Source organism: Engraulis encrasicolus, chromosome 19, assembly GCF_034702125.1.
Source record: "Engraulis encrasicolus isolate BLACKSEA-1 chromosome 19, IST_EnEncr_1.0, whole genome shotgun sequence".
Classification (NCBI taxonomy): Eukaryota; Metazoa; Chordata; class Actinopteri; order Clupeiformes; family Engraulidae; genus Engraulis; species Engraulis encrasicolus.
The window spans coordinates 12,046,923-12,072,519 of record NC_085875.1 but is presented as its reverse complement, the minus strand read 5'-3'; the positions used below and the strand labels follow the sequence as shown (position 1 = coordinate 12,072,519).

At 43.2% G+C, this 25,597-nt stretch overlaps 2 protein-coding genes across 3 annotated transcripts; both read left to right on the top strand.

Annotated features, from left to right (window-relative positions):
- Positions 1-1,184: 1,184 nt before the first annotated feature.
- LOC134434956 (actin, alpha skeletal muscle 2-like) lies at positions 1,185-7,324 on the top strand. Its single transcript, XM_063183650.1, has 9 exons — positions 1,185-1,292; positions 3,089-3,265; positions 4,381-4,509; positions 4,830-4,940; positions 5,075-5,159; positions 5,842-6,003; positions 6,231-6,422; positions 6,622-6,803; positions 7,094-7,324. Exons 2-9 carry the CDS (start codon positions 3,137-3,139, stop codon positions 7,235-7,237), a joined length of 1,134 nt encoding a protein of 377 aa, XP_063039720.1. The 5' UTR covers positions 1,185-1,292; positions 3,089-3,136; the 3' UTR covers positions 7,238-7,324.
- Positions 7,325-8,337: 1,013 nt separating this feature from the next.
- On the top strand, positions 8,338-21,675 carry arhgap11a (Rho GTPase activating protein 11A). Of its 2 annotated transcripts, XM_063183647.1 has the most exons (13): positions 8,338-8,378; positions 8,942-9,072; positions 9,771-9,841; positions 9,996-10,092; positions 10,680-10,936; positions 11,165-11,328; positions 14,733-14,882; positions 15,389-15,466; positions 16,188-16,361; positions 16,653-16,770; positions 17,460-17,568; positions 18,644-18,797; positions 19,241-21,675. In XM_063183647.1, exons 2-13 carry the CDS (start codon positions 8,947-8,949, stop codon positions 20,836-20,838), a joined length of 3,096 nt encoding a protein of 1,031 aa, XP_063039717.1. In that variant the 5' UTR covers positions 8,338-8,378; positions 8,942-8,946; the 3' UTR covers positions 20,839-21,675. The 2 variants fall into 2 exon arrangements, with proteins under 2 accessions (XP_063039717.1, XP_063039719.1); XM_063183649.1 differs by lacking the exon at positions 15,389-15,466 and having other exon boundaries at positions 8,339-8,723.
- The last annotated feature ends 3,922 nt before the right edge of the window (positions 21,676-25,597 follow it).

The window sequence follows — 25,597 nt, the reverse complement described above, 5'->3', positions numbered from 1 at the left end:
CCAAAGCCCCTGCTCCACTCTGCTCTGCTCTGCTCCCCTCAGGCCAGCCTACAGGCCCGCACTGGATGCCTGAGCAGCACCTGTTACTCGGCATAACCCTATAAGGACAGCGGCCGGCCAATCAAGACGCAGCCCCGTGCCTCAGTGCAGCCAGTCAAGCGGTAGCGCGGTGCGGGACGGCCCATCTGAATCTGTATGGGGATCTGAGTTTTACTGCTCAGCTGTTCTCATGTTTGAGGCCTCTTCTCCAGACATACCAGAGCAGTATGAGGTTAGCCCTGCCTGCCTGCCTGCCTGCCTGCCTGGCTGGCTGGCCCACTGACATATAGAGTATGCTTCCTGGGCGAGGAAACTCTCCCCAAACATTTCCTGAAACAGACATAGCGCCTCTCTCTCTCCCACACACACCGGCACACACACACACACACACACACACACACACACACACACAGAGCCGGGCGTAACACACACACACACACACACACACACACACACACACACACACACACACACACACACACACACACACACACACACACACACACACACACACACACACACAGCTCACGATGACATAAGCTGGGTGACACAGATTGTTTTTATTAGCTGGCTGCTTTCACTTTGAAGTGGCACGAATAATCCAGAGTCATGTTATTAATACACATACTGTGTATACCTCATCTTTTATCTGTGTAGTATTCAGTGGTGCTCAATCAGTCATCATGATAATAAAACACTTCCACTAGTCCTAGTTTTAAAATATCTGATATTATAGCTAATTTACAATTTATTTTTCAAATTTGAAAATAATATGTGTGCCAAGGCTCACTTTGGCCAGCAGAACACAGGGTTAAAAGGATAGGATGTTGATGTCATATGATATCATATGATATCATATGATCATGATATATCATGAGTGTCATTCATGATATTATGCTGATGAATTTCATAAAATAAAAGTGAGACTGAAATCGTCCTGTGCAATTAATATAACTGTAGCACAGACATATCTCCGGCACATTCTGGTAATAGAAAAATAGAATAAGATAAATAATATTATAGTAACATAGTAACAAATATGCATGTGTTTTCTTCATGCTATCCCATCCATTTTGGGGAAGCATTCACCCTATCTGGTAAAGATCCTCACACCAGTGTTGTTCCCTCTCTTTTTTGTAAGTTCATATTTGGACTTTGAACCCCATGCTCCACCCCTGCACCCCCAGCCAGGCTGGTATTTAAGGAGCCCTCTCCCCCTGGCACTCTGTCCCAGCCGCAGCTGACACCGCTTGGTAAGTGCATCCTCTGCTCTTCCAGCCTGTAGTGCAAGCTCTGTAGTGACACAGCAATGCCAGCCAGGATTGCTCATTACCAGTGGGGTAGTCTACTTTTTTGAAGTGGGTATACTGTATATTTGAGCATTTTTGAAGTGGGTATACTGTATATATTTGCCCTATTCTAAATAATGGATCGATCAATTTTAAGTGGGTATACTGAAATCCCAGAAATTTAGAAGTGGGTATACTCCGTATACCTGCGTTCTACGTAGACTACACCACTGCTCATTACTGCACGAATACAACTTATTCTTGGATAGTAACTTGTTACAACACTGAACAGGAGCTCTAATGCAAGAATTCTGTCTTCGGTCATTGACTGTCTCTAAGTATAGGGGTACATATGCAGAACCAAAGGAGTGTGCTTAAATACAAGTTTAATACAGTATACGTTTATACTACTACACGTAAAACTTAGGCAGTCTGTGGTAGTGTCTTCGTTTATACGGACTCAAGACTCAGCATCAGTAGGCCCAGCTGATGTCCTATAACAGAGTGTAAACAGGCGGACTATTCAGTGTCTTAATTGCAGAAGTACTATAAACATCACCTAATTGTGGACAGAGATTTAGTGTTTGATGCTGTAAAATGCCTTCTCCAGTACGCCCTCATGATTCAGTGTAAAAGTCAAAATGATGCCGATATTGATTTCACACTGGCAGGTGCCATCACATTCAGATTGGGTTAATGCTTACCACTTCTCCTTAAATATGGAAGAAAGAGTATTGCCAGTGGCATTGTTGTCACAAGTATTATTGTTGATGCAACCTAAGTTCTTAGTGAACGTTGAGATTTTAACAGTCGCCTTTAGCTGGGGAGCGTTAGGCATTTGCAATCTAGGATGTAACTGTTCCGAATATTGCCTGCCTCTGTAGGAATCTTTTGACCAAAGATTAGAGAATTCCTTTCTAACATCTTAGCTGTTGATATTGCAGAAAAGGCCAATATAATCTGTGGATAATAGGCACAATGATATAGTATAATATGTACAGTATAATACAGTAGGCTTGTATGTGTAATAGGACAATAGTATTGAACCTGCATTTCCTTGGCCCATAAAACAGCCCTGATTGGCAGTGTCAGTGTCATACCTGCCATTTTCTGGCAATAGATGGACTGCATAATCTCATGCTTTAAGCTATTACAAATGGGCCTTAGCAACCACATCGCAAGCAGAGGTGTCGACAGCTGCAGGGATACTCTCTTGATAAGCACCAAACTGCTTTATGTCAAATAGGCTCTGATAGGTAGAGCTGGCTGCTAAGCCTTTGGAGGAGAAAGGCTGGAGGGGGGTTGTCAACCTAAAATAGCCGACCAGGCAAGGCAAGGGACGTCTGGCTCGGTAGTGCATGGTGTCTTTTTTTGGCAGACTGAAAATCTCTTTAACTGATAACGAAAGCTCCCCAATCTCAAGAACCATGCACAAGCTGTGGTAGTGTTACATGTCAATGGGAAGGGTTAAAGAAATTCCGGAAAGTGTGGGCAGTGTTTACATAATGGAAGAGTGCAGACAGAGTTGCTTATCCATAACTTCAGTCATGACATTACTGTAGACTGGTAGATATTTCTTGTGGAATGTGGAATGCGCTGGCAAGAAAGTAAAAGTAATTTTGCTCTTCACAGTTACACATCAAGCAACAGTTAAAATCTCCAAGTTTAATTATAGGAGATTATTATTAAGTAATCAGAACTTGTTACATGACAATTATCCAACTGGCCTTTTCTTCTTATTGTTTTTTTTCCCCAAACAGACCATTACCTTACCCCCACGTCAGGTCATCACACCCTAAGCCGCCACCATGTGCGACGATGATGAGACTACCGCCCTCGTGTGCGACAACGGCTCTGGCCTGGTGAAGGCTGGCTTCGCCGGAGATGACGCTCCCCGCGCCGTCTTCCCCTCCATCGTGGGCAGACCTCGTCACCAGGTGGGTACATTACATTACATTGCATTTGGCAGACGCTTTATAACCAAAGCGACTTTCAAAAGAGGACATAATCAAGCCAACATCACAAGCAAATACAAGGTGCACAGGAGATATACAGAACAACAAGTGCAGTTGCAAAGAGGTGTTATTTATTTAAAAAAATATATATATACAGTATATATAGAGTAAATAAGGAGTACACACACACACAAACATACACACACAAACTAAACTAAACTAAACATCATGTCAGGAGTCTACCCTGGGGCAAGGCCAGCTCAAGCATTAGTCTAGTAGATACTCTCGAAAGAGGAAGGTCTTTAGTTGTTTCTTGAAGGTCTTTAGTTACATAGCAGTGCATAGCAGTGCTTATATGTGAATGGTAAGGTGATGACACAGGGCAACTTTTTGAACAATGTTTGTGGGCAGCACCGACACTATAAGATGTTGTTTGGGATGTTTATCTCTACAACACTTTTATCAAGGGAACTTGAAATGATAGTTGGGGAAAAAAATGTCTGCTGCTGATCCATCACCAAATTAGGAGCCAAGCACAATTGTTGCCCGGTAACATTAAGTTGCCCTGTATATCATTACCTTTACTCTCTGCATAAATATGTACACATCACTTTTTTTAACAAAAGCAGTTAACCAAATTACTAGGGAAAAATCTGAAGCATAATAACAGAGATTTAATTCAATACATATACTGCTTACTAAACCAAGTACAAGTTTACACTATGTATGAAATCATGATCTCAGGTGCAGAGTAGAAGGGAAAAAAGGAACACATTTTTGTGTGTTCAGTCAGGTTCAGATATGAGTCAAACCTCAATACAGTTTTTTTGAAGTGATGAGTTTTCTCATGTCTCTTCTCTGATATCACCATGGAGAGACGTTTCACAACTCTGATCTCAGCAACTAGTTAGTGAGGTGAATAGTGTAAAAGTACATGGATTGTCAACAAAATGTTGACCAATTCAAAATGACCATTTCTTTGTAGCATATCCATGCTCACATAATATCCTGTGTGTGTGTGTGTGCGTGCGTCTGTAAAAATAAATATAAAAATAAAACCCACAATGCATTTTTCTTCTCTCCTCTTCCACTCGCAGGGTGTGATGGTGGGTATGGGTCAGAAGGACAGCTACGTGGGTGATGAGGCCCAGAGCAAGAGAGGTATCCTGACCCTCAAGTACCCCATCGAGCACGGCATCATCACCAACTGGGACGACATGGAGAAGGTGGGTCTCTTTTACCCTGTCTTACATCATAACATGTCACACTAACATACAGTAACATGAATTACTCTCATAATTATTATAGTTTTATTGTATTTTAGTTGTATAGTATGGATTTGTTATACCATGGTATAATGGATTGTTAGTAATACAGACAAATGTTATTATAATGGCTATAATACAGATGCAGCCAATGAGCTTGCAGTGGTGTTTAATAATGTCACAAAACAAGTCACTTTTACACATATACCACTCATGCCACTGTCTTTGCCTTCCCACCTATCTTGAAATGTCTACTTAATATCAAATCCTCATGTGTGCAGATCTGGCACCACACCTTCTACAACGAGCTGCGTGTGGCCCCTGAGGAGCACCCCACCCTGCTCACTGAGGCCCCCCTCAACCCCAAGGCCAACAGGGAGAAGATGACCCAGGTACCCGCTGGCCTCATGTTACCATCACAAATAAATGTCACCTTTAAGGTGTGAAATGAATGCCTCTGTGTGTGAGAGAGAGTGCACTCACGGACTGTGTTTTTAAATACATGTGTTTATGACCCACCTTGCAGATCATGTTTGAGACCTTCAACGTTCCCGCCATGTACGTGGCCATCCAGGCTGTGCTGTCTCTGTACGCCTCTGGACGTACCACCGGTCAGTATCTGTAAAAACTTTATTCTATCTTTTCACATCAAAGTTAACTTTATTGACAAAGCCGTACAGTGAATTATAGAAATGATAAGCAGGCGTAGAAACTGGTTTGCTCAAATGAAGTTGTGCAAACCAACAAAACCATAACAATAAAATACAAACTAGACCTTTAATAAAAAAAACAAGTAGGATGTAAATAATGAATGTATATCTAAAACGTAATATTGATATTGATAACGTTGATAATGTCACCTTTACTCAGTCACATTAAAGCATAGCAACACGTATACAGTCCCTACTATATGCCCTGATAATTCCAAGGGGGTCAGGGTGCTTCACTGTGTGATTAAAGGAAATAGATCTAAAGATCAACCAACCAGGGTCAACCCCTCACACATACTGTACATATAACACATTATGTGGCTCGCCAGAGGATCGCTGATTAGTTGACAGATAGCGAGAGGAATGGCTGTCACATAGCCAAGCATTAACGTTAATCCCTCCACTGACTGTGATGTGTGGCGTACACCTGTTGCTATTCGTGTCAGCAGCATTGTCCCCTTTACGACGTGCCACATGCCCCAAGTGGCTAGTGTTACACAATGTGTCAACAGCATTCATGGCACCCGGCCACCGCTAACAAAGAAATATGTGTGCCGTGTCTTTTGATGCCCTCCCTCCACAGGTATTGTGATGGACTCTGGTGATGGTGTGACCCACAACGTGCCCATCTATGAGGGTTACGCTCTCCCCCACGCCATCATGCGTCTGGATCTGGCCGGTCGCGACCTGACTGACTACCTGATGAAGATCCTGACTGAGAGAGGCTACTCTTTCGTCACAACTGGTGAGTACTAACACTTTCTTAAGTAATTTAGAGAAAGTTTAACACACTAATGAATGGAAAGGTAGGGCTCAGCCATTTTTGTGGATCTAGGTCAGTCTTTTACCATGTTTTTTACATCATTCTGTTATAACAAATTTAGTTGACTGTAATGATAAAGAATATTTTCTACAGATGTGTTTTTCTTCCTTATCACTCACTCTCCCTTCACTTGTATTCCACATCCACAGCTGAGCGTGAGATCGTGCGTGACATCAAGGAGAAGCTGTGCTACGTCGCCCTGGACTTCGAGAATGAGATGGCCACCGCCGCCTCCTCCTCCTCCCTGGAGAAGTCCTACGAGCTGCCCGACGGCCAGGTCATCACCATCGGTAACGAGAGGTTCCGCTGCCCCGAGACTCTCTTCCAGCCATCCTTCATTGGTGAGCCCTATACGAGAAACCATCCCAAGACCAACACTTTCAACATTAGCCCACAGCCTCCAAGATACCATATAACAACAACCAAATAACATATAAGATACAAACAAATAATAATGATAAAAATGCACATAGGTCCTGGCACAATTGTTTGTTTCATGTTACCTAACTCGTCTCTGTCTGTCTGTCTTGTGCACTACAGGTATGGAGTCTGCTGGAGTCCATGAGACCGCCTACAACAGCATCATGAAGTGCGACATTGACATCCGTAAGGACCTGTACGCCAACAACGTCCTGTCCGGTGGCTCCACCATGTACCCTGGTATTGCTGACCGCATGCAGAAGGAGATCACAGCCCTGGCCCCCAGCACCATGAAGATCAAGGTGAGACACTCTTGCCGGCCTTAAATGTGTTTTATCCTGATAAAACCACTAACCTGCTGCCAACAGTACCCCATATTGCCTATTGATTGATGTTGATATTTTTTAATTGAATAAAATAGTGTTCATTATGACGTTGCCTACCCTAAAATTAAATATTGTGCTTTGGATGGAAAAGGTACAAATGAGATGTCACCTATTCTGTGACTACTGTATGTATTTTTTCTTGCAATTTGCATATTATTTCATTGTTGTCAATTATTAAATCTCTTTTCGTTTCACCTCCTCTACAGATCATTGCTCCTCCTGAGCGTAAATACTCCGTCTGGATCGGTGGCTCCATCCTGGCCTCCCTCTCCACCTTCCAGCAGATGTGGATCACCAAGCAGGAGTACGATGAGGCAGGACCCTCCATCGTCCACAGGAAGTGCTTCTAAACAAACAACCTCTTTCCACATCTCCACTCTGTCCTTTAGTGTATATAAATGTATTGTTGTTGTTGTTGTAATAAAATGAAGTCTGTTTGGCAATAATGACTGGGTTTGGTTTTGATTGCTTTTGCGATACTTCAACATCTCAACACAATTGAAGCCAGGTCTGACACTATTTGGGCTTGACTGTCTGCAAAAAAGAGGGAGGAACATTCATTCATTCATTCATTCAAAGGGATCCCAAAGGCTATATTTCCTTCAGACTCTAAAGAAGGCCCAAATACCACGAGATCTGCTCACTAACTTCTACAGGTGTACAATTGAATCAGTAATTACATACAGCATTACATCTTGGTACACCAGCTGCACACACGACAACAAGAAGATGTTACAGCGCATCATTAAAACAGCAGAGAGAATCATTGGATGCCAACTACCCACACTTGAGGAGATCCACCATACACGCTGCACAAACAGAGCATTAAACATCCTTAAAGATCACACACACCCTGGTCACAGGCTCTTCACCATGCTACTCTCTGGCAGGCGCTTTAGGACTCTGCGTGCCCGCACTACGAGAATGAAGGACACTTTCTATCCTACTGCCATTAGACTTTTCAACTCAATACGTCACCTGCCCCCCCCTCAATACTTCAGGACTATCGATACTGTGAGATGCATATGGATTTTTATATATTATTTATTTACTGTTAATATATCTTTTATTTTGTGGGCATTGTGGGTTGCTACCAAACAGAATCTCACTATATTTATATAGGCTAGTGAATAAAAGCACTCTACTCTACTCTACTACTCTATTCATTCATTCATTCATTCATTCATTCATTCATTCATGTGATTATTTATTTATTTATTTATTTATTTATTTATTTATTTATTTATTTATTTATTTATTAATTAAAGTAAGTAAAGTCTGGTAAACCACTAGGGGCAGCAAAAACCACAAACTGCTTTTGTTTCAGGCAGTATACCAAACAGCCCTGGGGTCCTCATTTTTGAACATCCCTCGACCAATCGGAAGCCTTCAAATTGGCTGCTTGGGCTTTTGCTGCCGTTTGAAATATTTGCGGAAAAAACTCAGGGGCAGAGAGAGTGAATGAGTGAGCGAGTGTGAAGTTAAGTTTGGGTATGTGTACGTTTTGTTGTATGAATGCATGCGTGTACACTTGTATATAGTAGCGTAGTTTGTTGTTATGTACGTATATTGTGTTAGATAATTGCAATTATTTCGTTACTTAACTTCCAGTATTGGATTTTACTTGTGTAGTTAGCCGAATACTAGCCTGTTGACAGAAACTAGCAACAGAAATGCAAATGAGATTGGTCGGCAACAATCTGATTTAAACTAGCTGTTTGCATACTTAACGACAATATTTACTTCTTAGTGATAACCTCGCAACTATATTTTAGTGTAAGTTCCGGTTGTTGGCAGTTTGGGAGTCACATGGTGGACGAAGGCTGCGTACTGAAAGTAAGAATTGTTCTGGGAGAGTGGTTTGTAAATTAAACGAAGGGATTAAGTAATTACACGGTTTGAACCGTTGAGCATATTTGCATAAGGCTTGAAATAGCGTTGAAAGTAAAAGACAGATGTCGGCAAGTGTTGGTTGGTTTGGTTGCTAGCTAGACTTGACTAGCTAGCGCCTACGATTTGTACGGGAAGTTGAATTGAGATTGTTTGTTGGGAAGTGACAATGAAGGTTGTAGAAAGGAATGTGATGCGACTGGCAGTCGTGCAGCATCTTCGAGCCACATACAACATCAAAACAAAAAACTGGAACAAAAACAAAGCGAGCAAGCTGCTGCCAATAACTCAGTCGGTAAGTGAATCACTACATTGCAACTAAATTAGACCATCTCGCAAAAATCCATGCAAGCATATTCGTTGCTATGCTGCAATGATCCAATATAAAATATAAACATGGTCTCGTTTTTGTGTGATATCACGGAAGTTGGGATCCAAGTTGTGTAAATAAAGTTTGCACACCCAATTTCCATTTTCTATCATTATCATTCATGTTTCTGTGAGGACAAATGCATTGTTAGCAGCTTCATGTTCCCAGAGCCATATAAATACAAGTCTGTCTGTGTGACGTTAACGTCAACAGTTCTGGGAAAAGAAAGCAAGCACATCAACAACCATTGAGCCCAATGGAATTATCAAGTCAACAATTTCTATTAGTAGTTAAGAGTTGTATTTACGAAGTCACAACACGGGGTTCTTATTAAGCCATTAAAGGTGGTTATGTTGTTTGTGTGATTTACTGGCACAGTTGCTATTTCCAAATCTGTTTATAACTGACAGTTTGGTATGCTTGTTGTGCTGCCAATATCGTCAGGTGGGTCTTAAAATGTCTGTCTGTTTATTGTTGAAGAATGTTCAGCCGTTGCATGCGTGCAATTAGGAGTGGGTCTGGGAGGGAGCTGTGCTTGTTAGGGCTTGAATCGACCTTTATGTGCAAAATGCATTCCAGGTATGCATTGGCTTAAGTACACTGTGTGTTAATTGTTTTCTTAGGTGAAGGTGTTTGGGGTAGCACTTGAAAGCCTGCCTTATTGCCCTCTCCTTGATTATGGCACTGTTCCAACGTAAGTATTTTGTGTGAAGGTTTTCACTTATATCCAGTATGTAAACGCGTAAAATGTTTATGTATATGTCTCTCTATGTAATGTTTTCAAATCAGTCTTCATATTAGAATCTCTTGACTATATTTGAGTCATATACACTTTTCCCTGCTTGCAGTTTTCTTGTGGATGCGTGCACATACCTCCTGGTCCATGCAAACACGGAGGGTTTGTTCAGAAAGTCTGGCTCCATTGTTCGTCTGAAGGCTCTCCGGGTGAGTGATTGCTCCGTCTGACCTTCCTTTCGCTCCCAAGGGGGACCTTGACTTGGATGGCCATTGTTTGACATGCAGCTGTAGTGGCTCTTATGGTGGTGGTGTGGGTGTGTTGCGGAACGTATCTAGTAGAACTGGTTGCTGCATATTCATGAACATTGTTGTATAAAAATAAACCCATGTGCTTAAACTACTAATCTGCAGACCCACAATGGGTGCTGTTGACATAGTCATAAGAAGGATATAGACATTAAAAAATAAAAACGGACCACGTGCATTCATAAAAATAAGCTTTATAATACTCTCACCTCAATAAAAGTAAAGAGGAACTGGATGCTAATTCCGAATTATTAAAAAAAAGAAAGAGGCAGTAAAGTAACTAGGAGTGCTGTCCTCTTTTCATTCATGAAAATAACTTGTCTTCTTAACAACATAAATGTAGCTGTACAACAATAATGCCATAGACCTCAGGGAAAAATAAGTCAGAAGTAAAGTCAATGGATGATTAAGTGTTTTTGTGTTAGTTTTGGCTAAGCAGTCTTGTGTGTATAATGTGTATATGTAATGGAATGTTGTTTTATCTTCAGGCCAAGCTTGATCAGGGAGAGGACTGCCTGTCTTCCGCCCTGCCCGTGGATGTGGCCGCTCTCCTCAAGCAGTTCTTCAGGGAGCTGCCGGAGCCTGCGCTGCCCAGCGAGCTGCACGCCGCCCTGCTGAAGGCCCAGGAGCTGCCCACGCCGGAGGAGAGGACCTCCGCCACCATGCTGCTGTCCTGCGTGCTGCCCGAACGAAATGTCAACACGCTGCGCTACTTCTTCAGCTTTCTGCAGAGCGTGTCTGAGAGGTGAGACTGGCATTTTTAGATGCACACTGTTTATTCTATTATCAAGAACAGTCTGCTCCCACTGCCTATTCCCCATTAATTTTGCTTTTAACAAATATGGTTTTGTAGTAGGTTTGTCGTTGTAATGATTATGTAATAGCTGTTGTAAAGTAATGCTATTGAGTTGAATACATGTTTCAGAAGTGCATAACATTTGAATTGTTATGTTGTGGTGTTGCTGTGTTGCAGATGTGCAGAGAACAAGATGGACAGCAGTAACCTGTCTGTGATCTTCGCCCCCAACCTGCTGCACGGTACTGAGGGGGCGGACAAGATGAACGCCGGCACGGAGAAGAGGCTCAAACAGCAGGCCGCCATAGTGCACTGCTTCATACAGAACGCTAAAGACTTTGGTAGGTGGCACAATGTGTGTGTGCATGTGTGCGTGTTGCATAGCTTATGCTGGCTGTGATGCTGATTTTCTTTATACTGAATACCTGTGACTGTTGGTTTGCTTTGCAAGATTTCTATCTTGTGTGTCTACGGAGTCAGACTTGAGAATGGGGGCAAGTACACGCTATAGGTTTTAGTAAATGCCTTCAAAGCTGGTCTGACAAGATATTGGGCTGCGTGACAGTGTTAATTTTGTCAGCTTTTTTTTATTTAGTCGTAGTCTTAGTCACAATGACGAAAATCAATTTTAGTCTTAGTCATATTTTAGTCATTGCCCTCCCAATTTAGTCTTAGTCTTAGTCTAAATGACGAAAATCAATTTTAGTCTTAGTCAATTTTTAGTCATTTTCATCATTTTAGTCAACACTGTACATTACAGAACTTCTCCACACACTTTTAACATATATCATTGACTGTAGAGAATAGACATCTTCTCCGCACACTGCTTCTCTTTTTAACATATATCACACTGTACAGAATAAAACTTCTTTACACACTAGTTCTCTTTTTCTCTATTTTATTTAATACCAGTGTTAATTTCGTCAGCTTTTTAAAATTTAGTCTTAGTCTTAGTCACAATGACGAAAATCAATTTTAGTCTTAGTCATATTTTAGTCATTGCCTTCCCAATTTAGTCTTAGTCTTAGTCTAAATGACGAAAATCAAAAAAGGGCATTGACGAAATATTTTAGTCATGGTCATGGTTGACGAAATTAACACTGCTGCATGACTTAAAGGTTTGAGTGAAGGACTCAGTGCTGAAAGATCTTTGGGCTGGTGTCTGAAATTAGGTGTGCGACTGCATGTTACATTTACCAGTAGAATCGATCAAGATTAATTTTGGAAGTTCAGGTGTTCAGGCTTTCTTCCCTGGCCCTCAACCACTGAAGTTATACCATACTTAAATCAGCATAGTACACACTATATATTTCAGAATTGTTTACATTTGTGATTATTTGACTTGAGAAAAGCGGCGTTCTGTATTGTTCTACCTAACATTGAGACTCCAAGTCAAGTTGTTTTTAACTTAACCAGCTTTGTTTTGAGTGCAGAGTTGCAGGATGTACGTGTTGTGACTCAGGTCAACCTTAACCACAGGTTTGAATGTTGGCTTTGTGTTTGGGGTTTTTAGGAAGTTATGCTTCAAATATGCTTTTGGTACACTAATGTACAGTATTTAGAAGGGGCTTCACATTAAATCTCATTTGTAACTTGTGACATAGGTGGAAACATTTCATTGGCTGGTAGTTGTGACACCTAAGTGCTTTCAAACTTTTGAAACAAAACAAATTTACTGAGGAGGGGACCGGCCCAGTTTTGCTGTGGTTGTGCAACGGTTCAGTCATGCGGCCGTTTTGAAACCTCCACGTTGGCTTCCCTCTAGTTCTCTAAATGCATGTCACGACTCACGAGTAATGACAGTCTTGCATCTTGTCAAGTTCAATGGCAGGACAGCCTGGGATGACTCACCATTTTCTTGCACTGTTTAATTTTGCTGAGTGGTGACACTTTTTCACAGTTTGGTGGTGTTTTAAAAAGAAAGGCTGGCAGGTTTGCAGAGAGAGCAATGAAGAAAGCAGCATGATTTAAGCTCTGCTCTGCTTTCAATAAAAAACACCCTGTGTCTTTCCATCAGCGTGCAAAGCAAACCAACCTTACGTTTTCTATGGTTCAGTACCTGTACATCTGAATGTACTAGGGCTGCACGATACCACTTTTTTTTTTTGAAAACCGATACGAGTACATGAATGTCTTTGTTTGATGTACAAACCCCAACTCCGATGAAGTTGGGACGTTTGGTAAACAGTGAACAAAATCAAAATGCTATCATTTTCAAAACATTCAATCTATTCATTAGATGTAGAATAGTGAAAAGACAACATATTAAGTGTTAAAACCGAGAAAAAATATTGTTTTGGGGGACATATGTACTCATTTCTAATTTGATAAATCCAACACGTCTCAAAAGAGTTGGGACGGGGACAATAAATGGCAGCAAATGTCGAGGAAGACTAAAAACAAAACAAAAGACAACACTTAACAGTTAAATACATTAACCGATGAGATGATTTTATATAAAAAACCGTGTTAATTCCTATCTTGGACATGATTTCACCAGCTTAAATGGTGGGTGTATTCCTTGTCATGTTTTGCAATGTTTTCCTTTCTGTAGTGCTTACAGTGTGACAGGTCTTGACCAAAAACCCACCATTTTATCACCGGCTGGTCCTTATGATGGAGCCAAACTGTTAAAACATAGTAGAGAATGCAATTTGACCTTACTATGTGGCAGTAATCGAAGATCTCCCTTCAAAATATAATGCATGAGTGGCTTTTCATGCTGTTTAAAACCCATTTATACCATTCAGCACTGTATTTAACTCTACAGATGAGTGAGAACATCTTAACCAATGCACTACTGCACCCGCATGCCATCATGGAGGCTGACTTTTGAAGCTAGCACTAACACAAGTTGGATGGTCCGTTTTCACTGTAGCACAGGATGTGCAATGCTCTATTATTGTCAAAAAGAATGGACTTCTACAACTTCTGCTGACTTCTGTAAGCAAAGGACAGTTTCCCATGTCTTCTGGGTCTATTTCAAGTGAGCTCAGGTGCTTAGGAGAATGTTACACCCCTGTATCATTTTCATGCATTAAGCATTCTTAATATGGTCAATTTTCAATAGCTCTAGCACTCCAGGAATTAGAGTGAGACTACAGCCAATATATATTTCATGATGTCATGAACCTATACAATGATTTTATTAACAAAAATATGTCTTGTATACACTCAATCGTGGTAAATCAAAGGGAATTCAAAAATGTATGTAATAACTATGGTAATTATTCCCTTTGCATCTTTAATTCTGAGTGACTCAGCCTCTCTGTGATGATCTTATACCTGGACACCTATATTGTCCGTCAGTACAATTCATTTTGAAATGTTCTTCTTTGTTGTTTTATCTTATTTGGATGTTAACTAAATTTCACTGATCCCCGTCCCAACTCTTTTGAGACGTGTTGGATTTATCAAATTAGAAATCAGTACATATGTCCCCCAAAACAATATTTTTTCTCGGTTTTAACACTTAATATGTGGTCTTTTCACTATTCTCCATCTAATGAATAGATTGAATGTTTTGAAAATGATAGCATTTTGATTTTATTCACTGTTTACCAAACGTCCCAACTTCATCGGAGTTGGGGTTTGTAAATAGCTGTATCTGTGCCTGGTATCGGCAAGTGTTTGAGTAAGAGTGCAGTGAGCCAGTATCTGGGCAGATACCAGTATCGGTATCGGTGCATCCCTAGAGTGTACCAATACTCCTTTGTCATCTGGACTGTGTTGGTGTTGTTGACAGGTGTAGTCCCCCAGTTCCTCCAGGAGAAGGTGCCCTCCATGCTGGGCTGTGACAACGGCCTCTTCTCCCCCACGCTGGAGCACGGCCACGAGGAGAATAACAACGGGGTCAGCTCAGGCCACAGGAGGACCACCAGGCGCAGCTTTGGAGGTGAGCGAGAACTGCTGCCCAACAGCTACACTACACACTAGGCTAGGACTTGCACTTCTCAACATAACCTGGACCCAGTATCTCGAAAGCATTGTTGCTAACCAGTCAACAACTTAGTAGGTTGCCAACGGGAAATTGGCATTGCAACCAAGTAATTTGCTAACTGCGTTAGCACTGACGCTATCGAGAAACGCACTCCTGTTCTCAGACTAACAACGCTGGTTGTATGTTTGGAGGGATAGTTCAAATTAAGACAAACAAAATTGGCCTTGGACTTCAACACTTTTATTAGATGTTGGATGTTTGCACATTATTGGGCTGAGGAAAGCATGCCTGCCACTTACCATGAATCAAAATGGCAAACACTGTTGGATGCTTGGCTGATTTTATTTTTTTAATGAACTATCCCTTCAGTTGGAATTAAATGTTGGTATCTGTAGCTTTTAGCAACAGCTTCTCCCTTGTATGTCGTCTACCAAAGTGTCAGTTCTTGTTTTCCATTCCAGATATGGTAAATGGCGCTCTGAATAAGTTAATAGTTAATAGAACCCCTACAAGCACCCCCAACAAGTCTGATAAAGCAGGTAGGTGCTCCATCAGGTTGGGCCGCCTCACCAAATCGCCACGCACGCTCATATGACAATTTCATTTAATGGCGCTTCTGTTGGTCGTTGCAAGCTTGTTCCTGAATGGCAGTCAAAATTCAACGCTTTCCTAATCCTTTAAGAGTAAAAAATCAATAGAAAATCCAAGTAGTAAATCCAAGTGAGATGACCCACAGAATGAGTTTTTGTTTGTGTTTATGTCTTGTCTGCTTTGGTATAGTGCTCTGCTTGTGCAACTTGTCAGCTATGTGTGTTGAATGTTTCGTCCATCTGTTTGCAGTTTAATAGGTGTTTTTTTATCTTTCAATAGTGATTCACTTTACCAAGACCTCTATAATCAGCATTGCGATTCTTTTTTCTTCTAAAGTTGCAAACATTTCTTTTCTTTGGTATGCTTCCAAGCCATTGAAATTAAAGCCTGCCTTCCACTTCACAATATTGGTTACTTACACTTGCATTTCCACTTGCTGATTCTATCATGCAAGCCAGGAGGCAGAAACTACTTTTCTTTTCTTCTTTTTTAAAAAACTCACCTCCCTTCACCTTTTGACTAAACATCTTGATTCTTCCTTCAGCGACAGTATATACAAGCATCACCACACTGTTCACAACACATTATTCTTACTTACCATTACTGTACTTAAACCTTTTATTATTAAAAAAGAAATGCCATCTTTATTTTGTCTGTGTCATGTTACAGTCTTCTCCTCCGCCACCCCTGTGATCATGACTCCCAACACCAAGCGTAAGCTGCCTATGGACTCGGGTCATAACCTGGAGTCATCCCATAAGAAGCGGCGGTCCGTCAAGAAGAATCTGGGCATCGAGCTGTTGCCTAGCGCCTTGTTTGGTGCCCCTTCCACACCAGGATCTAGTACGTTTTTAGCCCACACAATTTTTTTAAGAAATGTATTATTGTTATTTATTATTATTGTCAGTTTTGTTGTTGGTGCTGCAATGTACCGTGAACATACACCAAATTAAAACGTATTTAAAAGACCTTTGGCAAAGCAGCACAGATGAGATGCCATATTATATATGTTTAAAAAAAAATGTGGTTCCTTGGATGCTGTAAGAGAATAAACACTCATGATTATGTTTGTGAAAACCTATTTGACTTACTGTGTGTTTCGTGTGTTGTGTGTCCCCTCTCCTGCCGCTGCAGTCCACAGTGCCTCTGGCTGCTCTCCCTCCGTGTCCACGGGCCGCAGCACCAGGCTCACCGCCAGCTCTGCCCGCCGCAAGAGCAAGAGGCTCAGCTACAGAACGCACCAGATCAGCAGGTCAGATTACCGTACTGTGGAAATGCTTTAAACAAATGGACATTTTTCTATATTTTATGTATTGCTTAACGCCATAATTGACGCCTAATATAAGGCACCTGCAAAAAAGGGTGCTGAATGCCTGAGCCCTTTTTAGTATCTCAGTTTCTCAAGTATCTCAGCTTCTGAACCACATAAAAAGATGCACTAAGCTACATTTAAACGCTAAGACCCTCATCTTTCATTAGAATGTGTTCGTTCATCTCAAACAGAGATTTTTAATAAAGTTGTCTCAAATCTCATGAGCCTGAATGTTGCGTAATGCAGCTCCAGGCACCAGGGCCAATGTTGCGCAACGCAACATCAGGCATCAATGGGTTAATTTGATGTGATTGAATGCTGGTGTAGACATTTATTAATCATGAAGCATAAAGGTGTGAGTGTTCAACAGGTTGTCTGTGTCTGTGAAAATATGACCACTAGGGGGCATGCTTCTCCATGTTAAGAAAGTCATTGTAATATTAAATCCTTGGCTACCATTGCTTGCTGACTGAACTTTTTTAGCGCTTTATTCATTTTTTGGGTTGAAAAGTAAAGCGTAGCATGTACTTGTACAAGATTCCTGAAAGATAACAAGTAAGCACATTTCATTATCTCTTAATTAAAGGGTGTATCCGTGTGGCATGCATGTGCATTTTGTTCTCTTCCAGGCACGAGTCTGGCAAGACGGGCTGCTTCTCCCCCAAGGTCCACAAGAAAGACGCCCCTAGGAAGTCTCTTCGCCTGCGCTTCAGCCTGGGCAAGGGCATCAAAGAATCTGTAAGTGCAGAAAGGGAAAACTTGTACCTGTAATCACACTCAGGATGAGCTCAAAATGATAAGCTCTTTTTTAAAATCTGTGTCTGTAAATCAGATCTGAATGTACATCCAGAATGGTGTACATACAGTACTGTGAATTGCGTATTAATCACTTGCATGATGGCACATCGCATGATGGCACTTTCTGTAATTTGAGGTGTTTTTATGGTGACACTAATTTGAGTGTTTTTATTGCAACACTAATGTGAGGTATTTTTTTTATGGTAGAGCTAATTTCCAATCAGTGAAACACTAATTGAGAAATGAAATGAATGAATGCTGTGTTGGTAATTGGGGACTTATAACACTTTTTGTCTTATGAGATTAATGAGCTTTATTTTTTTGTGTCATATTATTTTCCATGATTGGTCATGAGTGAGTATACCAAATGTTAATCAGCATTTGATTATCTTTGGATTTTGCATGACGCAATCTTCTGACACTTAATAATTGTTGTGTCTGTGTACTTGACATGCATATACGTATATGTCTGTACAAACTTGGCATATGAAATGTCAAAGTTTAACAAATGCGCAGTATTTTAACACTTAAACAGATGGCACTTTAATCTGACTTACTAAAAAATATGTTGGAAAAAATATTTTATGTGACCCAGTTTCACTGGGAATATGTATATTTGCTTTCAAGAAAAGAAATGATAATAAAAAATATTTACCCAACTATTCATCAGCATTAGTGTTTCTTTCAGTGCAATGAAAGATGAACCAGATGAAAAAAAGTTGGTTTTGTAATTTGAAGCATTCAATCAAAAGATTTCAGAGTGGGGAATGCTTTTTAAAATGTATGTAAAATGTGAACAGCAGGGGCAATCGGTCTTAAAACCTGGTGCTTCCAATTATTCCTGAGATAGTGGACTACCGGGACATTTAATTCATATTTTACCAAGCAATAAGTCGGGATATATTCAAAACAGCATGACCATCATCATAGACACAGAACTGTCTTGCGTTATTATATGCTTCTGGCGCCCCCCACTGAGCGAAGAGATGTAAAGCAGGTGTCTCTGTTCCAACAGACGTTTGGGTCCCAGACCCTGGCGGCGGCGCCCAAGGGATCAGAGAGCATTGGCTGGCGCCTAGCAACGCAGGAGAGCACCACCAGCTTTCAGTTCAGCAAAGAGCTGGATAGTAGCCCAGCTGTTGTGTTGCACAACAAGCACGCGTGTAAAGGTATCTCCTCTCATGATCTCTCCCTATTGTGTTTCTAAATTCAATTAAGGACACTTGTGTTGGTACATCAATGCTTTCTTGATTATGGAGCTTTACAGCCAGTATGATGTCCAGTGTTGTGTAATAATTATCCTTTGGAAAGCTCATCTGTATATTTGACAAGGCATCCGATGTAGATTTCTTGACTATTTGTCCTGTGTTGAATTCATTTACATCTTACTCTGAGGTATGTCCTCCTCACCTTTTGATTATCTTTGATGTCAACAAAGGTTTAGTCATCTACTTGTATAGTGTCGATTAGAATATGCGTGTGCATGTATGCAATGTACGACTTGTGCGCTTCACGCGAGTGCACACAAGTATTCCTTCATGCCATGTGTTAACTTTAATGGGTGTATTCCTCTGCTCTGCTCTGCTCTGCTCCCCACTTCCCTCCTCTGCAGCCACCAAGTTCATCAGCAAGTCCGAGGACAACCTGCTGTCCCCGCAGCGAGGCCCAGCCGACGACCACCACAGCTCCTGGAACGGCAACACGGAGACGCCAGACAACCGCGGAGGCCGCCCACCACCCTACCTGCACGACTCCTCCTTCCCCGACACCCCCATGAACGTGTGCCTGAAGAACAACTACTTCTCGGAGCCCGCCATCGTCCACGCCAAGCCCCCTCCCAGCGCCTGCAGCCTTCCCAAGAGCCTCTGCTGTGCCACCAGCTCCGAGAGCCTGGACAGTGCTTCTCCCTCCTCAGCAGACGGTGAGGTCGGTGCCAAGGCTGTGACCGGACCACCCACCCTGCTGAAGATCAAAAGGACGTCTGGTAGCGAATCTACCGATGACCTGCTCACTGTGGTGAACGAACACGCCACTGCCCCCTCTGGACAGGAGGAGTCAGTGCAGGACAAGTGCTCCCACAGCGATGGGGCCCAGGCGTCTGTGACGAACGACAGTCTGGAGACGCCAAAGAGCAAAGGCTGCTCTGACGTCCCTTCTGCTTCTCACAAGTGCGTGCTACTGGACGAGCAAAACATCACGTTCGGACAGATCGAAATCGTGCCCCTGTCGCCCCTGCACATCGACAGCGCGTTGTTTGAGAGCGGAGGGTGCTGGGAGCGCAGAGACTCGTACAGGACCGCAGCAGACATGTCCACGCGCGCCGTCTACGGCAGCTGCGACAGCCTGGACCGCACGGACATCCAAGACATACCCGAGGCGATCAACTGCAGCCAACTGGTGGATGCCCTGGACGTCCAGAGTCCCGTGGTGTTCCGGTTGGGTTCTGCTGCATGCCAGTCCACACCGCACCGGGCCCAGAAAACGCTGTTCAAAGAACCGCTGCCGGTACCGCAAGAGCAGTCTCCCTCCGGTTCTAAAACGGACCCGGAACCAAACGCGGTCGAGGAGAACGGGGAGCTGTCTGCTGCGGCTCAGGACAGGGCGGTGCGAGAGATTCGTGCCCTGAAGGTGGCGGAACAGATCCAGAAGTTTAACATGCTGACTCTGAAGTCGCCTCAGGTGAAGAAGGTGCGCTCGCCGATCAAGTTCCAGAGGACGCCCGTGAGGCAGTCGGTCCGGCGCATCAACTCCTTCCTGGAGAACTCCAGAAAGCCCGGCGCCCAGGCGGCGGACTCCTCCATGACCAAGCCCGGGCCCATGCTTAAAGCCGCCAGTCTGGACGCGGGGCTGGCCACGGTCAAACCTCTGACTCTGCCTGCAGATCCGCCTGCCGACAGCAAGGTGGCGCCACCTGCCAAGGTGCCATCCTTCTCCAAAAAGACCAGGCCGCCAGTGCCGCCCAAGAAAGTGTCCATCTGTCACCCGTCTCAGATCCCGGCGCTGGGAGACCTGACCAATAAGGTGGCTCAGAGGGCCAAAGCGGACACGCCATTATCCAATAAGAGTGCGGCGGCGGCGGAGCCCCAGAAACCTGGCTCGGCCGCACTGCAGGTGGCCGAGAGGGAGGCTGTTCATTATCGGGGATCCCCCAGGCACCCTCTGGTGGGAGGTACTAGGCTACTGTCTGCCACCAAGCCCATAGACCTGTGAGGTCCACCTCCCCTCTCCCTCTTCCTCTCCCACACCCTTCCTGTTCTTGAGCCCAGGGGCCCTAAGAGGGCCTTAGACTTTTTCGTGACTTTGGACTTGACCTTGACCTCGCAAACATTTGCTTATGTTACTCTAGCTCCTCATCCTTTTCAGGGGTTTGTCTTAATTTATTTTTATATTCCCATTTTATTCTCGTAGAGCAGCTTTGATTATTGTTGTGGGGTGAGTGTGGTAAGAGTTTTTTTATTAATGTAAATGTGTATGTTCGTTGTATGACTGTAAAGGTTATGATACAGAGGGCAATTTTTTGAGCGATATTGCAAGGCAACAACATGATGTGGTCAGCAGCAGACAATTAAAAAAAAAAACATTCCCACCCAGAAACTGGGAACCAAAGTCCTCCTGATAAGTGTTCTAGATAAAAGGCTCCAAACAACATATTGTAGAAGTATCGTTCTATAGACACATTGCTCAAAAGTTTCCCTGTGTACCATTTACTTTTAAAGTTAGACTTTGTTAGCATGAGAAGTAACTGTACAGTGAGTTAGTGTGCCAGAGAAGTAGAGTGGATGAGTAGGTGTTTTGTCCCGAGTGAGTGTTGACGCCTTTTCTGCTGAGCTGATTCGACTTAATTTGCTTTATTTATGTCTTGCATGACCTTTTTTCAAAATGCTGGAGATGAAATGGTAAAAAATTATGAAGAAATGTCAGTATTACCTTTTTGAAATCTACATCGAAATTTCTGTCAAATGTGTCACCAAAACTTGTCTGAAATTGGGTTTATACAAAGTTCTTTTTGATTTTTCTATTGGCATATAAACAATATTTTGAGATCCATCTCGTTGTTGTCTTTATTTTTGTTCGCTGCTTGATTTGACCACCAGATGGTGCTATCAGTATTGCTCATGGGGTGCAAAAGTGACCACGTTACTTAAACAACTGAACTAATTGACCTTTTGTCTTGATGCCTGATGTAAAAAATAATAATTGTAAAAGAGTTTGGGGATATAATCAACATTTGAGTCCTTAAAGAATTAATTTGGATTTGAATACCTTATGTGGACCTGGTCATTGCCAATATTTCAATTACATAACACATTCTATACTACCTTCATACATCTAAAACTGTAAATTGCTTCATAAGGAGAGGTAAACAAATGTGTTGGTACCTTTTTTAAAAATACGATAAAAGAAACAATTCAATGAATGAATGAAACTAGATTAAAGTAACACAAACACAAAATCAAGGAACCTAATGAACAAAGATCTAGAACGGCACTCCTGCTGGTGAACTCTGTACATTGCCTTCAAATGGTCCAGCTGTGGACTTGTTTAACCCAGCATGTGTTTGTGTGAGAATTGGCTGAAAAAGATACCTGGAGGAAAAAACAGAATGCCTTCATGGATATGCGATCATTCAAACATCATAACTTTGTCAAAATGTCAGATTTTATTTTGTACTGGAGAGTAGCATGCCGAAACAGATGTGAAAGTCTGGTCCAATTTGGTTATCTCCTTGTCTTCCTAATAGCCCGACCGCATGGAGTGAACGTGCACCGTAAACTTCACTGCATCACACGCCATGCTGAGAAGGAAACGTGCAAGGGTTGATGCTCGTAGACACTTATTGCTCCTCTGCCATCTCAATCATAACAGCAACACCTACAACTCAAAATGATTAACTTGCTCTGTAATGAGTCTTGACTCAACACCTGTTCACAGAAACCTGTGTATTAAGGGCCGCTGGCAACTTCAGCTGGACCCAGGACAAAATAATCTAAAAGGACCCCCACTCAATACATACAATGTAATGAGGACGCATTTCTGGGTCACCTCTCTGCCTGGGCGCAGGACAAGGAACCTATTTGGTCCCCCCTTGTTGATGGAACATGAGTTGATGCTTGCCGACACTTATGCTCAACTGCCATCTCAATCATAACAGCACCTACAACTCAGAATTGACAAACTCCCTGTAGTCAGTCTAGATCAGGGATGGGCAACTGGAGGCCCGGGGGCCACATGCGGCCCGCCTGCTCACTCAGTGCGGCTCGTAGATGAAACGTAATGAAAAAAAAATAATAATAATGCCCAGATTAAAAAAAACACTACTGAATCAATCTATTGTAATTAGTGTTGGCCTATGGGAAACGCCAATGCCTCTCAAACAATATCGGCAGTCACTGAGCAACCAACTGCGAATTGCCGCCAGACCCGTGGTCATATCTCTCCAATGTAGACGATGAAAAAATGTGGCCCTCCTCCAGGGTTGCCAAATGAGGATGATGATATCCAGCCCAAAAAATGCTCAAAACCCGCCTAGAAGCACAAAATCCCGCCCAATTCTATTGATTTCTATGGCAAAATTGGGCAGGTTTTTCCGCTAAATGCTATGCTAAATGCACACGGCCATTCTAGGCAGCCCAATTGGGCGGAAAACAGCCCAATCTGGCAACACTGTCCTCATCATCAAAGTTGCCCATCCCTGGTCTAGATTCAAGTGTGTGTGTGTGTGTGTCCACAGAAACCCCTCTGGTATGTGTGTATTGAGTGGCTCATGGTTCACAGAGTTGGCAGGATACAGCTCGTCAACATCCAGGGCAACAACGTCACGGTCACGGTCACTGCGATGAGCCGTGTTTTTGAAGTTGCCGGCCGCCATGCTCTCCTTGTCTCTCATATAAGCCTTGCTTATGGTTCTATAGCGGGTTGCGCACAGCTCTGTTACGGCGGTTTATCCCCTGAGTGGCAGGATGATCTAAGCAGTGTTGCCAGATTGGGCTGTTTCCCGCCCAATTGGGCTGCTTAGGATGGCTGTTTGCGGGTAAAAATGGCATTTAGCAGAAAAACCCGCCCAATTTTTGCCATAGAAATCAATGGAATTGGGCGGGATTTTGTGCTTCTAGGCGGGTTTTGAACATTTTTTTGGGTTGGAAATCATCAGACTCATCTGGCAACCCTGGATCTAAGTGCACGTAGCCCATCCGTGCTCATCAGCAACAGATCCCACTTTCTCTCTCTCTCTCTCTCTCTCTCTCTCTCTCTCTCTCTCTCTCTCTCTCTCTCTCTCTCTTTCTCTCTCTCTTCCTCTCTCTCTCTCTCCCTCTCTCTCAGGATTCACTCTCCACTGCACACAGATAATGGGCAGGCACACGGGGGTCTTAATAATTCGGTTGTGATTACAGTTAGATGAGACCTAGGGCAGGACATCCCATTTGCACTTAGTTAGGTGCAGTTCCTGGGTGTGGGTGGGTGTGTGTGCGGGCGCGTATGAATGAGACCCTGGTGTTGAGTGGGTCGAAATAGTGTGTATACCTGAGGAAAAGTCCAAGACCCCGGTACTGATTGGCAGCATCTGGGCCCGGTTCTGTAGCCTTCCATGGGCACTCTGCTCTGGGCCAAGTCCTCCCCACCACCTACCCCCCTCCAGGGCGATTTCCCTCAGGAGATGGACGTACACGGACCAGCCAGTGTGTAATGACCCATAGCCGGGGCCTCTTTCTCTGTCTCTCTCTCCTCCTTTCTTCAATCTCTCTTCTTTCTTTCTCTACCTTGCTCTTTCTCTCCATCGCTCTCTCTCCTCTCCTCCTCATCTCTTCTCTCCCCTCTCCTCATCTATCTCTATCTCTATCTTTGTCTGTCTCTCTGTCTCTTTCTCTGTCTCTGTCTCTCACTCTCTCTCTCTCTCTCTCTCTCTCTCTCTCGCGCTCGCTCGCTCGCTCGCTCACTCTCTTTACCTCCCTCATCTCTCTCCCCCTGTCCCGCCGTTTATTAAAGGCCTTGTAGATTGTAATGTTTTGGATGGTTTCGTCTCCATTAAAGGGGATTTGGGAGGAATTTGGCTTTCTCTTGCTCAACCTAATTACTAGTGAGGCCGACTGGAACAACAAATACCCATAGCTCAGTAAAAGGGAGATCTGTCACACTGGTTTTCCCCTGCTCTGTGGCCAGGGAAGAGAGAGAAGGGGGGGGGGCACTATTTTTAAACCACCATAGGGAGGTAATGGCCGTCTCTCTTTCACTGGCCTTTTTTTCATCATCTGTGTGTGTGTGTGTGTGTGTGTGTGTGTGTGTGTGTGTGTGTGTGTGTGTGTGTGTGTGTGTGTGTGTGTGTGTGTGTGTGTGTGTGTGTGTGTGTGTGTGTGTGTGTGTGTGTGTTAGTATGTGTGTGTGTGTGTGTGTGTGTGTGTGTGTGTGTGTGTGTGTGTGTGTGTGTGTGTGTGTGTGTGTGTGTGTGTGTGTGTGTGTGTGTGTGTGTGGTAGTGTGTGCAGGGCCGCTGAGTGACAGCATTGGTCAGGCCCGGGACAAAGTCGTCTGAAAGGATCCCCCATGAAATACATACAGTGGAATGAGGACCCAATTTTGGGCCCCCTCTCTCCCTGGGCCCGGGACAACATCCCTGCTTGTCCCCCATTGTGGGCTGCCCTGTGTGTGTGTGTGTGTGTGTGTGTGTGTGTGTGTGTGTGTGTGTGTGTGTGTGTGTGTGTGTGTGTGTGTGTGTGTGTGTGTGTGTGTGTGTGTGTGTGTGTGTGTGTGTGTGTAAATGGGGAGAATTGGCTGATTGCTCGCCCTACATGTCATGCTGGCAACTCCTAATGTAGTTACCAGTCTCTCGGCTCAGTGCCACTGATTATTTTTTAAACGATTATTTTGAAAGCATCATCTGTATGAATCTGATGCTGTCGAGTCTGATGTTGGCAGTACATGTGCTCTCTCTCTCGCGCGCGCGCGCTCTCTCTCTCTCTCTCTCTCTCTCGCTCT

Excerpts from the sequence above, each read along its gene's own strand:
- LOC134434956 (XM_063183650.1), top strand. The coding sequence starts at position 3,137 with ATGTGCGACGATGATGAGACTACCGCCCTCGTGTGCGACAACGGCTCT. Across the intron at positions 5,160-5,841 it reads CGCCTCTGGACGTACCACCG|GTATTGTGATGGACTCTGGT; the intron begins GTCAGTATCTGT and ends CTCCCTCCACAG. Across the intron at positions 6,423-6,621 it reads CTTCCAGCCATCCTTCATTG|GTATGGAGTCTGCTGGAGTC; the intron begins GTGAGCCCTATA and ends TGTGCACTACAG.
- arhgap11a (XM_063183647.1), top strand. The coding sequence starts at position 8,947 with ATGAAGGTTGTAGAAAGGAATGTGATGCGACTGGCAGTCGTGCAGCAT. Across the intron at positions 9,073-9,770 it reads TGCTGCCAATAACTCAGTCG|GTGAAGGTGTTTGGGGTAGC; the intron begins GTAAGTGAATCA and ends TTGTTTTCTTAG. Across the intron at positions 14,883-15,388 it reads CACCAGGCGCAGCTTTGGAG|ATATGGTAAATGGCGCTCTG; the intron begins GTGAGCGAGAAC and ends TTTCCATTCCAG.